The sequence below is a fragment of the Pan troglodytes genome, chromosome 22 (genome assembly GCF_028858775.2).
Source record: "Pan troglodytes isolate AG18354 chromosome 22, NHGRI_mPanTro3-v2.0_pri, whole genome shotgun sequence".
NCBI classification, from domain to species: domain Eukaryota; kingdom Metazoa; phylum Chordata; class Mammalia; order Primates; family Hominidae; genus Pan; species Pan troglodytes.
This window is the reverse complement of record NC_072420.2, coordinates 43,297,713-43,310,275: the sequence shown is the minus strand read 5'-3', so window position 1 is coordinate 43,310,275 and position 12,563 is coordinate 43,297,713. Positions and strand designations below refer to the sequence as shown.

The 12,563-nt window shown below is 57.5% G+C and overlaps 1 protein-coding gene across 7 annotated transcripts in view; it reads right to left on the bottom strand.

Annotated features, from left to right (window-relative positions):
- PDE9A (phosphodiesterase 9A) overlaps window positions 1–4,808 on the bottom strand; it is a 123,079-nt gene extending 118,271 nt beyond the window's left edge. For 2 of the 7 annotated variants that reach the window (XM_063803507.1, XM_001140174.8), the window contains exon 1: window positions 4,507–4,769. Coding sequence is in view for 3 of the 7 variants with exons in the window: in XM_001140174.8 (XP_001140174.3) it covers window positions 4,507–4,575 (69 nt within the window). In the remaining 4 variants the exon portion in view is untranslated. Of the gene's footprint in view, window positions 1–4,506 lie in introns of all 7 variants that reach the window. The other 5 variants (XR_010154451.1, XR_010154453.1, XM_001140087.8 and 2 more) reach the window with 5 other exon arrangements.
- Between the last annotated feature and the right edge of the window lie 7,755 nt (window positions 4,809–12,563).

Genomic DNA, 12,563 nt, shown 5'->3' with positions numbered 1-12,563 from the left:
CTTGTGCCAAAGCAAGAAATGAAGGCAGAGGGGCCTGGACAGGACAGATCAGTAGAACCAGGCAGCAGGGAGCGACATTCCCTTGGGCCAGGACCAGAGACCACCCCAGCAGGGTGCAGAGGCCTGGACTCCAAGCACTGCGGGGAGGACCTGAGCCAAAAAGGCACAGCTCTGGGGCCCGCAGAGGTTGGCCTTGGGTGCCAGGACCAGGCTGGGTGGAAGCATCACGAGAAGGCCTGGGCAGACCCCACCAGCTGCCCAGGGCACGGAGCCCTGGGCTCCCGCAGGTGAAGGGGGCAGGCATAGGTGGGGTGGAGGCAAGCGTAGGTGTGGCGTAGCCACAGTGGGTGGCAAACTATTAAGAACTGGGAGCCGACTTCTGCGGACGCTTGAACACTTTCTAGCGCGGCTCCTCCCTTTGGGCTGTGCGCATTCGCTGCTCTGGTTTAGAGTAGAAACAGCCCCGCAAACTCAAGTGGCCGCCGATGTGTTCAGACCTGGGTTCCAGCTGCAGAGCAAGGCCAAGACCAGAACACCACAGCCCAGAGGCGCCAGGGAGGCCGTGCACAGTGCGAGTGTCCCGAGGGGGCCGCCAGGTCAGGGCAGTGGCACCACAGAGGCTCCGGAGCATTCAGTCTTGCCCAGATGTGGCTCCTCACCACACCCGAGCCCACAGCCTGGCCCAGGGGTCCCAAAGGCCTCTCTCTTCCCCGATTCTGAAGATTGGCAAACCCAAGCCTGGATGTGCCACCAGGTGGGACCCCCTCCAGCTCCCCAGTGCTGAGTGCGTTGTCCCTGTCACTCCATGGGCAGCTCAGCTGAGCAAACCCTTTCTCCATAGGCAAGAGAAAGGAGCAGGTGCTGCAGCCAGGGCCCCCCAGGGTAGGGGCAGCTGAGGAAAGGAAAAAACGAACCCTCTGGGGAAAGACGAAGCGCTTCAGCTCCTAGAGGACAGAGTCTCTCTGAAGCAAGGACCTCAGCACCCTAGGTTTGGGGACCTGGCTTCCACCTCTCCCCTTCTTTAACAGCCCACCTGAAGGTCTAGACACGGGGTTGGGGGTGACAGGAGGGCTTTACCTGGTGCTGGGGAAGTGCCAAGTCCTGATCTGTGCACGCTGGCAAGCCAAGGAACAGATGACGGGAACAGGCCGGTGCAGATGCTGCTGGCTGGGTGGAGGCTGTCCCCAGCCCTTCAGCAGCTTCTCACCAGGCCATCCTCATGGCTGCCAGTTCTGCACAAAGGGCTCCTTCCCCACAAAGCCCACAAAGCCTGCAAAGCCGATCATCAGGGAAAAAAACCTGTTCATCAGGCCCCACACGGGGCTGGCCCACCCAGCCTGCAACGTCTGCTGCTGTTTATCATTTGTAGTTGCCTTCCCATTCCGCCAGCACTCAGCTTCTCATGGACCCCAGCACTCAGCACATAGTAGATGCTCAATAAACACGGCGGGCTCATTGACCAGGCAATCTGCCTTATCCCATTTAATTATTAGCACAGCAGCACAGGGGCACAGAGTGAAGTAACTGACCTAAGGTTCTCGAGATGAGAGGGGAGCACTGAAAACGGAGCCTCAGTTGGACTCCAGGGCACAGAGTCCTGCCTTCGTGTAGGGCTCAGGAGGCAACCTCCGACTCACTTCACACGCCCAGCTTCCTCTGCACAACCTCTGAAGGAAAAGCTCCTGAGGAGGGAAGACAATCCCCCAAATTCCTGTTGCTGTCTCCCACTATGTCACTCTGGTGATGTGACACCTGTGCGTGTCTGGAGTTTTCTTCATATAAAGAAAGCATTGGCCTGGCTGCCAAGTGGCTGCAGCGGCTCCTCTGAATCACTGGGCATGTCTGCAGGGTTACCTGCACAGGTAAGGCCAAGCCAGGAGACACCGGCACTTGCTGCCCGGGGCCTCCCTCAGACAACTTCAGATTGTCAATCTGGAGCTTTGCCGGAGCACAGAACTCGGCAGAACCCCTGGTTTCTAATGTTCCCTCCTTCCTCCCCATCTCTGCGGTCTCAGGGGGAAACTGAGATGGCCAGGGGTCAGGTAACCAGAGGGACAAAGAGCAGAGATAACGAAGGGGCCGGTGTGCCCATCGCCAGGACTCATGGCCAGGTGGTGCAGACGAACACAGTGACGGAAAGCAACACATCCCTTATCTCCTGCACCCAGTGACCCCCAGGGCCCCCTCCTAGGAAGCAACATGGGTTTGTTTCCATGACCTTTGATGGAGAGGAGATGGGGTGGATGGCAGGGAGACAGATTCACGCTGGAAATTCCAGGATTTACCCAGTGCCTGGTACTTTAAGAGAAGGAATGGCGGCTGATGGCAGCGGCACTGAAAGTGCTCTCAGCTGAGCCCGGTGCAACCCATCCGTGACAGCACTGCTGGGTGTGCAGCCTGGGAGATGAGCGAGAAGTTATCATGCTTTGCCCGGCACATGGCTTGGGCAAACGATTCAGCTTCAACCAGGACTCACAGTCCAGCTAGGAGCTGCCAACGGGGTTCACAGCAAGGGGCAGACGGCGGGGGCAGCTCAGGAGCAAGCAACAGACCTCGTGGAGATGGGGGGCGGGGTGGGGGTTGGAGACCCGTCTGGCGCCTCCCTGTTTGCACCACAAAAGGACGTTTATGGAAGGAACTGAGCGAAGAATAATGCTCATCGTGTACTGCAGTGTTCCAGGCAGTGTTTACATTCACTCATTCCCTTCTCATTCCAGTCTATAAAGCAGATTTTATTATCCCTTCTTTATGGACGGGGATGCCAGCTTGGGGAGCCAAGGGGCTTGCTCGTGGTTACAGGAAGTGGTAGAGCTGGCAGTCAATCCGCCTCTCCCCCGCAAAGGTGCCACATGCCATGTCTTCCCCAGGGCCCACCTGCAGGCTGCTTTTCTGGAGATCACCCCAACCTCAGCGTGTCCACTGTGAAAAGCTACCCTGCCCACAATAACAGCCTGGCCTGCCACGCCCAGCATCCTCCTCCCACCCCTCCTGAAGCTCTCCTCCACTTTCCACCTGCTTCCAAGAGAGCTGCTCTCGGGACATCTTTAGGAAGTTCTTAGGACGGACCTGCTACTGTTGATCTGGTGACAACTCACTTTAAAAAGATTTTTGCTTTTAAGGCAGGTCTTTGATACATTCTCAGCTATTGGGCAGAAAAAGTGTGTGTGCATGTGCCTATGTGGTGTGCATGTCTGTGTGCTCATGTGCACGTGTGTGTATGCACGTGTGTGCATGTGTGTGTTTGTGAGTGGATGTGTGAGCATTGGAGCGTGTGTGTGTGTGTGTGTGTGTGTGAGTGTGCATGCTGGTGCAGTGACATATTCAAGGGAGGGCCACTCCTTCCTTTGGGGAGAAAGGAGGCTGTTACAGTCCCATGCAATTGCAGACGCCTAGTCCTGGAGTCAGGGACCTGGGTCTAGTTGTGCGTCTGCCGCTGCCCAGCTGCCCAGCACTGATGAAATAAGGGGGTGACCACCTGTCCTTGAAGATGCTTCCTCCTCCCGATTATCTGAGTCTCTCAAAGCGGGCTACGGTGGGAGAGGGCTGTACTTTCCATTTCACGGGGATCAAGCCGGGCACAGGGTGAGGGCGGCTTGTTGGCTTAAATCTACTGATGAAACTGGCCAAGTGCACATCTGGGAACAGGAAAGACTCAAGCCTGGCCGGCACCTGCTCTGTGCCTGGCTGGGGCATCTCTCCCTGGCCTCCTTCAGTGGAGTACTCCGTGGGCAGAAAGGTGAGAAGCAGCTGCAAGGGCTTCCTGAAACGCCCAGCTGAGGTTTGAGGGATTTCCTCACAATGGCTTTTCCCTGGGGACTTTAGGGGGAGCTCATGAGAGCCCCTTCCAAGCCGGCGCGCTCATTGTCCCTCTCTGCCCGTCAGAGGGGGCCACGAACAAAGGGGGTCTATTCTGAACCCCTCTCCCGTGTAACTGAAGTCCGCTAGGAACACTGGACATTCGAGGGACTTCCTATCTCCGCACAGCAGGGGAGAGCCGGACCCGCTGCCCCCCAGGCTCTCCGCGGGGCCCCGGAGGTGCAGCGGCCCGAGTCCCCCTCTGCAGTCGGAGCTACCCACCTGCGGGGGAGCAGTGTCCCCGCCGGCGCCCCCCGCACCTGCCCCCGCGCGACAGGAAGCGGCGGCTGCTCGCCCCCTCCGCGGACCACGACCCCGGGGCTGCCCGGCGGGCCGATCCACCGGAAATTAAAGGCTTCCTGTGCCAGCCCTTGAATGTAAAAACTCAGCCTAATCAGATTTTCAAAAAGAAAAGCTCTGCCTGTGAAATGGAAACACTAGCCCGACCCCCACCCCCCACCCCCCAGGGCGAGTCGCTCCTTTCCCCGGGGAGCCGGCGCGTGGGGACCCCCGCCCCCGACCAGAGCTGGCGGAGCGCACGGAGGCCGCAGCCTGGACCGGCAGACGCACGGACAGTCCCGCCCCGCCGCGCCCGGCCCCGGCGCTGTCACCCGGGGGGAGGAGGGGGTGTCTGGGTGGGGGAGGGGCTACCTTCTGAATGCGTCCATCGATGTCCAGGTAGATGGCCTTGGGCCGGTAGCTGGAGGAGCCGGATCCCATCCTGCGCCCGGCGGCTGCCCTCGGACTTTTTACTGTACTTTCCCGACGCCAGCCGCCGCGGGAGGCGGGGGAGGGGAGCAGGGGAGGGGGCGGGCGGGGGGCGGCCCGCGGCGCTCAGCCAACCACAGCCGCGCCGCCACCGGGCCCGGGACGCCCGGGAGCCGCCGCCGCGCGCCGCAGGGTCTCCTCCGCTCGGCTCGCGCTTGGGCTCGGGCTCCGACTCCGGCTCGCGCGCTCCTCCTCCCGGCCGCCCGCCCCTCCCCCCTCCCCCCTTCCCCCTCCCTCCCGCGTCTCTCCTCTCTCCCCTCCTCTTCACTCCCTGCACCTCCCTTCCCCCTCTTTCTTCTTCCCTGGACTCCAGCCCCCGGTCGGCTGCCTATCTCCCGATGCCCCCTGGGCAGCTGTGCAGAGCCCTGAGCGACCCCTTCGGCCCGGAGCCGTCGCCTCCCCACGCAGTCCGTCCCTCCTAAGCCAGCGCTGGGCTGAGCGTGGCAGCGCCGCTGTGGACCCCCCAGCCCCGCCGGGAAAACTCCCCTCGCTCCTCTCTCCCTGCTGCGACCGCCACCCTCATTTCATTTGAATAGAAAACGGGAAAAGTTCCTTCTCGTTCACCCACAGCCTTCCCCTAACTAGGGGGCGTCAGCCTCCTCCAGCTGCGCCCGGAGCTGAAATGGCGATTTTATTTCTGTCCTGTATGGGGCCGGACGGAGGATTACCCCGCCACAAGCTATCTGCTGGATTCAGCATGTTCGTCCCCTCCCCCCTTGTGTGAATTGCTACAGGGAGTGTGGGAAAGGCGGGAGGGGAAGGGGGCTGTGGGCATCCTCTGGATCTGCGGAGCAGGAAAGGGCTGCCTTGGCCGCCCCCAGTTCTCCTGGGCTCCTCCAGTGGGAATGGGGTTGGCGGCTGTTGGGGGAGGCTCAGATGCCGTGGTCCTGGCCCTGGGTGCATGTCGCCTTTGGAAGCAAGTGTCAAAGCCAGCCGGAGCATGTGCTATTGTTTCGTTGGAAGTGAGTTCCAAGCCACCGCTTTCCATCTGTTAAGTGTCTGGGTGCTGCTTATTGCGAGAGTCTGGTGCACCCAGGCTCCTCCCTCCCCTTCGGGCCTGCTGGAGCCGGCCAGCCAGTGCCAGGGCCAGTGGTCACTTCCTCTCCCTCCCCTGGCCAGCCTGGTCTCCACCTGGTGGACGATCACAGGCTTTACAGACACCCCCAGGGCCATCTGGAGCTCTGGTGGCAGCTGGGGTCCTGGGGAATGTGAGAGCTCCTTGCCTGTCCGTGGGGGTGGCATCATCCTGTGAAGTAAGTGATCATCCTCGGCCTTTGGCCAGTCCATCCTGTGTCACTTTATGTCCCCCCACCTGCCCTCATGGCGGGGGGCATGCTCTCAAATAACAACGGCTTGGAACTCGGTACCTTGGCACCCCCTGCCCACAGCTTCAGTGGAGTCCATGTCAGAGCTTTGGCACCATGAGTTTTGCTTTTCAAGTGACAGGATGAGAAGGGGACAGCCTGGAGGCCTTTGGGGTGGGGAGACCCAGCTGGGTGGTTACAGCGGGCCACCTGACTCGCCATGGGGATGCTGTGTCCCCGGCTCATTGAAGTGAGCACTATTACTAGTAGTTCAATTTGTTGTCAAATGTTCCGATGCTATTTGGGCTAATCCAGAGATCGTGCTATTGGGACCGCCTGTGCTGCCTGGCATGGAGTTCTTACCAGCAGATGGCTCGTTGGCTTGGCACTTAGTTATTCTCCATCCCTTATTGTCATCTGGCCTAGTCTTCTGTAACCATTTCCTCCAAGAGCCCCAGAAGGACGAGTGCCCGCCCATGGGGGGTGGTTCTGCAGGGCAGTTCCCCAGGAGGGTGGAGGGTGTGGCTCTGAGACTCTGTGTGCATCCAGCACCAGTGCAGGCTGGCCCCTCACACTGCCTGGCTGATTCTGTGCTCAGGAGAATAATCGCATCTGTAATTACTTTGCACTCTTAGGAGCTGGACTGGACCCCTGTATAGATACTGGATCGATGAGGCCACAGCAGCTGCCTAGAGAGGAACCCTTTCCTCTCCCAGATCCCCATGGAGCAGTGTGGTCTTCCATTCATCAACAATCTCATTACTGCGTGTTGGGTGCTGTTCTGGGCACTGGGAATTCAGTAGTGAACAGAATAAGCAGAGATCCCTGGCCTGAAGAAGCTGGCATTCTCTGGGGGAGACAGACACGATGGTATAAATAAATAGAATGTGTAGGGTGTTGGATAAAAATTAAGGCAAAGAAGAAAAATCCATAGTGAGACCCCATCTCTAAAAAAGAAAAATCCTGCAGGGAAGGGGATATAGAATGTGCAGTGTGAGGGAATGTGCAGCGTGAGGGAGTTGGAATTTTAGAGAAAGTGGCCAGGCAAAAGGTCACATAGGAGGAGGGATCTTACAGGCGTTAGGAGCAAGGAGCCTGTGTGTGTCAGAGGGAAGGAACTTCTGGCACAGAAGCAGTCTTATGCAGGAGGCCACGTGGCCAGAGCGGAGGGAGGGAGTGGGCTGTGGGGGACCGTAGTGGGCTGTGAGGTCAGAGAGGTGACGGGGGCAACCCCGCGTGGTCACATGAGTGACCTGAGCTCACTCTTCCTCCACTGCATGCCTTGCGGGAGGCGGTGCAGAGGGCCATGGTCTGACGTGGGTTTTCACAGGATCCTGTTGGATGCTGGAGGAGGGTGCATGGAAGGGGCCAGGCAGGGAGGCCAGTGAGCAGCAGCTGCAGTCAGCTTTGCAAAGTGTGATGGGACTTGGACCACGGTCAGGTGGACCTATGAGTTGGGGTCCTTCAGAGAAGCAGACCAATAGTGAGGAGTTGGCTCACCTGAGGACGGAGGCTGAGAAGTCCTGCCAGCTACCGCCTGCAAGCCGGAGCCCCGGGAAAGCTGGTGGTGTGGCTCCAGTGCAAGCCTGAGGGCCCAGCACCCGGGAGCTGATGGTGGGGACCCAGTCCCAGGGCAGGAGAAGGCCAGTGTCCCAGCCCAAGCAGGCAGGTGGGAGGAAAAAGGCAAGTTCCTCCTTCCTCTGCCTTCTTGTTCTCTTCAGCCCTTCAAGGGGTTGCATGATCCCATGCACACAGGGAGGCATCTGCTCGCCACAGTCCACCACTGCAAACGCTGGTCTCAGCCAGAGGCACCTCACAGACTCCCCCAGAAACAGCGCGTCCCCAGCTATTGGGCATCCCGGGCTGGCCAGGTGGAGGACACACAGACCTCACCAGTGCAGGTAGTGAGGAATGGTTGACTCCGCATCCAAGTTGGAGGTTGTGGGGTCTTCATTTGTGCCTGTTTCCTAGGTGGGCATTATGCCTATTCTCTGCCTTCCTTCCCCTGGCTCTGCCTGCAGTCATGCTCGTTGGTCCTGAACAGCCTTGGTGGGGAAGGTTCCAGAAGTGGCGCCTGCTCTGTGCCCCCCACATCAGCCCCAGGGTCTCCTGGTATCCTAAACCTGCATCCCTGCTCCTGGCCCGGCTGCCGGGAATGCAGCCAATGTTCATTCCTCAGAATCAAGATAAAAACGAAGGGAACCTCCTGCCTCTGCCAGGCAAGCCGCGGGCCAGGCTGGGGACCCTGGGTGGGGACGAGGCTGGGGACCCTGGGTGGGGTCAAGGCTGGGGACCCTGGGTGGGGATGAGGCTGGGGACCCTGGGTAGGGTCGAGGCTGGCCACCCTGGGTGGGGACGAGGCTGGAGACCCTGGGTGGGGTCGAGGCTGGGGACCCTGGGTGGGGATGAGGCTGGGGACCCTGGGTGGGGATGAGGCTGGGGACCCTGGGTGGGGTCGAGGCTGGGGACCCTGGGTGGGGTCGAGGCTGGGGACCCTGGGTGGGGACGAGGCTGGGGACCCTGGGTGGGGTCGAGGCTGGGGACCCTGGGTGGGGATGAGGCTGGGGACCCTGGGTGGGGATGAGGCTGGGGACCCTGGGTAGGGTCGAGGCTGGCCACCCTGGGTAGGGTCGAGGCTGGGGACCCTGGGTGGGGTCGAGGCTGGGGACCCTGGGTGGGGACGAGGCTGGAGACCCTGGGTGGGGTCGAGGCTGGGGACCCTGGGTGGGGTCGAGGCTGGGGACCCTGGGTGGGGTCGAGGCTGGGGACCCTGGGTGGGGACGAGGCTGGAGACCCTGGGTGGGGTCGAGGCTGGGGACCCTGGGTGGGGTTGAGGCTGGGGACCCTGGGTGGGGATGAGGCTGGGGACCCTTGGGGGGACGAGGCTGGGGACGCTGGGTGGGGTCGAATGCCTCCTCAGCTCAGGCCTTGGGTCTTTGGGGAACGTGGTGACTGAGTTCATATATGCATGAGCGACGTTTCCAACTGTCTGGAAACTTCAGACAGAGTGTGAGATTCTGCCCATGTGTCACAGGGAAGGAGGCTGGAGATGGAGGAGATTCTGGAGGTGCCAAGCCCCCGGGCTCCCAAGAGCCGAGTGGGTCCAGCCTCTGCCTCCACTCTCTGCCCAGACTGCACTTTCTTCTGGTACCTTCCAGGGTGCACACAGGCTCATTCCTGTATGCAGAGCTCCCTCTTTAATTCCCAAAAAGATCACACCAAAGGAGAGTTTCAAATTAGGGCATCAGAGCCAAATTGAAGATTGGAGGAGCTGAGTCCGGAAGAAGGGCCAAGACTGCGGAGTGAAGAGCTGGTTGCTGGTTCCCAGGTCCCTGGCCAGCTCACCATCTCCAGCAAGAAAGGGACAAGCGAAGCCACATGAGGAGAAGAGAAGGGTCTGGCCTATCCTTGAAGAGTGATCACCTTCCCACGAGATTGGAATACTGGGAAGGAAAGTCCGAGTACCCCGGGAAAGTCTAAAGGGGGTTCCCAAAGGCAAAAGAAGGTGTCCAGGCAGTGTGTCCTGCCACGGCCAGCAGCTCCCAGCATGTGCTCTAGCCGTCCTGGCCTGGCGGGTCAGAGCCATGGTCAGTGGCAGCTACTGAACCAGTGCCCGTGGGCATCATCTGCCTGTTCTCTCTTGGGTCTAACCAGCATTTCTCGTGACTATTCTGAAAAGACTCCAGTCACTTCCTCCACCACCTCTTCCGAGCTGGGGGTGGTGCAGGGGGTTGGGGAAAAATCAATTCATCAAACAAGCAAAATGTATTCAGCGCCTGCTTGCTGTAGACCAGGCACTGGGCAGGGCTTGTGAAACAGAATTGAAGCCCTCTGGACCCTGGAAACCTTATGGGAGAGAGTTAAAATAAATCAGACAGGCAGAGGTAAGGCACTTTACCTTCCGAAAGGTACACCGTTGAACACCAAGAGAAATCAGCCTGTCTTGTACGTGTATAATGAACCTGCCACGACGAGCTCTTCAGGATAACCACTGGGCGGGATGCACCAAGAATCAGAGAAAGGGGGTGCCCTTTGACCTGAAGAGGCTGGCATTCTCTGGGGGAGACCGACAAGATGGGATCAATAAATAGACGGGCAGATGGTCTGCCCTTGACTTTTGTGCGAAAGGAGAAGACACTGGCACAAAGATCTCACTTCCGTGTCTGTCGTAGTAGTATTTGATTTATATACCCTCCACCTGTTTCTTTTTATGGTCTTGGTAATTGCAAAATTATTACTAGTTGTAAATATTTCAAACCATGTGGTAGAAAAGGCAAAGTCCCTCTTCTAGTAGAGAAAATGGAGGCCGGGCACAGTGGCTCATGCCTGTAATCCCAGCACTTTGGGAGGCTGAGGAGGGCAGATCACAAGGTCAAGAGATTGAGACCATCCTGGCCAACATGGTGAAACTACATCTCTACTAAAAATACAAAAATTAGCTGGGCGTGGTGGCGCGTCCCTGTAGTCCCAGCTACTCGGGAGGCTGAGGTAGGAGAATCACTTGAACCTGGGAGGTGGAGGTTGCAGTGAGCCGAGATCGTGCCATTGCACTCCAGCCTGGGCGACAAGAGTGAAATTCCACTCAAAAAAAAAAAAAACAAAACAAAAAGAAAAAGACAATGGAGACCCACCCCTTCTCACCATGGACCAGCAGGCCCCTGATGCCTGTGTGCTTCCGACTCCTGGCCAGCTCCTCGTGTGATGGGCATTTGGATTTTCCCAATATGTTGTTGTTGTAAACAGTGTGAACGAACACCCATATCCATATCCTTTGTTGGTTGTGTTGCTATTCTTCAGAATTGATTTTTGGAAGTAAGATTTACGGGTAAAAGTGTTTTTTTGTTTTTGAGATGGAGTCTCGCTCTGTTGCCCAGGCTTGAGTGCAATGGTGCCATCTCGGCTCACTGCAACCTTCACTTCCTGGGTTCAAGTGATTCTCCTGGCTCAGCCTCCCCGAGTAGCTGGGATTACAGGCATCTGCCACCATGCCCAGTTAATTTATGTATTTTTAGTAGGGACGGGGTTTCACCATGTTGATCAGGCTGGTCTTGAACTCTTGACCTCAGGTGATCCTCCTGCCTGGGCCTCCCAAAGTGCTGGGATTACAAGCGTGAGCCACTGCGCCTGGCCAAAAGTGTGTTTTTTACACCTTTGTGTGCTAGTAAAAGCATATTTACATTATTTTGCCAAATTGCCCTCTGAATTGGTTATACCAATTTATTATACTCCCATCATCATAACATGAGAGGATCCTTTCACCACACTTTCAACAAAGTAAGAGAGACTTAGTCTTGTTTATTTTTTCCAGTGTAGGGAGGGAAGGATCTTGTTTTGATTTTCATTTCTGTGTTTATAAGCGAGACAAGATGTTGCTTGTGTCTACTACCTGCTTGTGTCTTGCCAGTGAATTCATATTCTTTGCCCTTTTTTCCATTTTAACATCTTCTTCTTATTGATTTTTACAAGCGCCGTCTATGTAAAGGATAGTAACCCATTGGCTGTTATGTATTTTGCAACTATTTTCTCCAAGTCTGTGGCTTGTCTTTTAACTTTCCTCATGTAAGTAATCAAAACTGTGCCACTTTTCCTGTAGGTATTCTGGGTTTCTCGTCAGCCCAGAAAGGAGGCATCATTTATAATAGAAAATTAAAATGAAAAAAGTAAGAAAGAAGTGACCTAGATTTCCCCAGGTTGGGAAAGGAAACTGGCATGCTTACAGAGGGGAGCATTGAGGACGGTGACTATGACGAGGGGACAGAGGCCGAGGGAGAGGCTTCTGCCACGTCTGGTGACTGCAGAGACGGCAGGGGCGTTTGCACGCTGGCCGCCTGTCCATGTGCGCCCACGGCCCACTTGTTGAGTGCATGCCACCTGCCAGGCCTGGCCATCCACCAGCACACAGAGCCGCCCCGCCCCACTGAGCTTGCACCCCAGCGTCAGGCTTTGTGAAATCCAGCAGAGTTGAAACGATTTGGGATATGAAGTGTTTAGAGTGCTGGGATTCTAGGCTTTTTAAAAATTTTTTATTTCCAAAAAATTTGAGCGGTGAGGTTATTTTTGCCATAAACTCAGAGAAAGGGGGAGTGAAAGTGACAGAAAATTAGCCAGGACAAAGCAGTACCCTCCCACTTTCTCAGAAGTGGCTGGATAGGAAAGAACAGATCCTTGTAGACGCAAAGTGGTGCCGTGGCCTTCTGGGGCTGAGCAAGTACTTATCATTTTGCGGTTGCGATGTCGAGTCGTGGCGCTTCACGAGGGGGTGTTTGCTGGTTGCCCTGACTCCCCGCTAGTGGACAGCAAGTGCCTCTGTGGGAAGCAGATGGGTCAGGGCCACCTTGCCTTCTCTCTTGGTGCATTTTGGTGGCCTCCAGGTCTCCGGCTTCCCCTTCCCCCTCCGTCCTTTCCTCGTGCACTTCCCCAGGGATCTTTCTCTCCTGCTTATCCGTCCCTGTCATGTCCCTGCTTGGCCTCATTAGAGACTAGCCTCCCAGGGTGGCACATGTGGGCTTCTCATGGCCTCCCAGGGTGGCACATGTGGGCTTCTCATGGCCTCCGGGGTGGTCTGCCTGGACTTCCCATGGTCCCCCACAGGGTGGCCTGCCCAGGCTTCCTGTGGAGCCCCCAGGGTGGCATGCC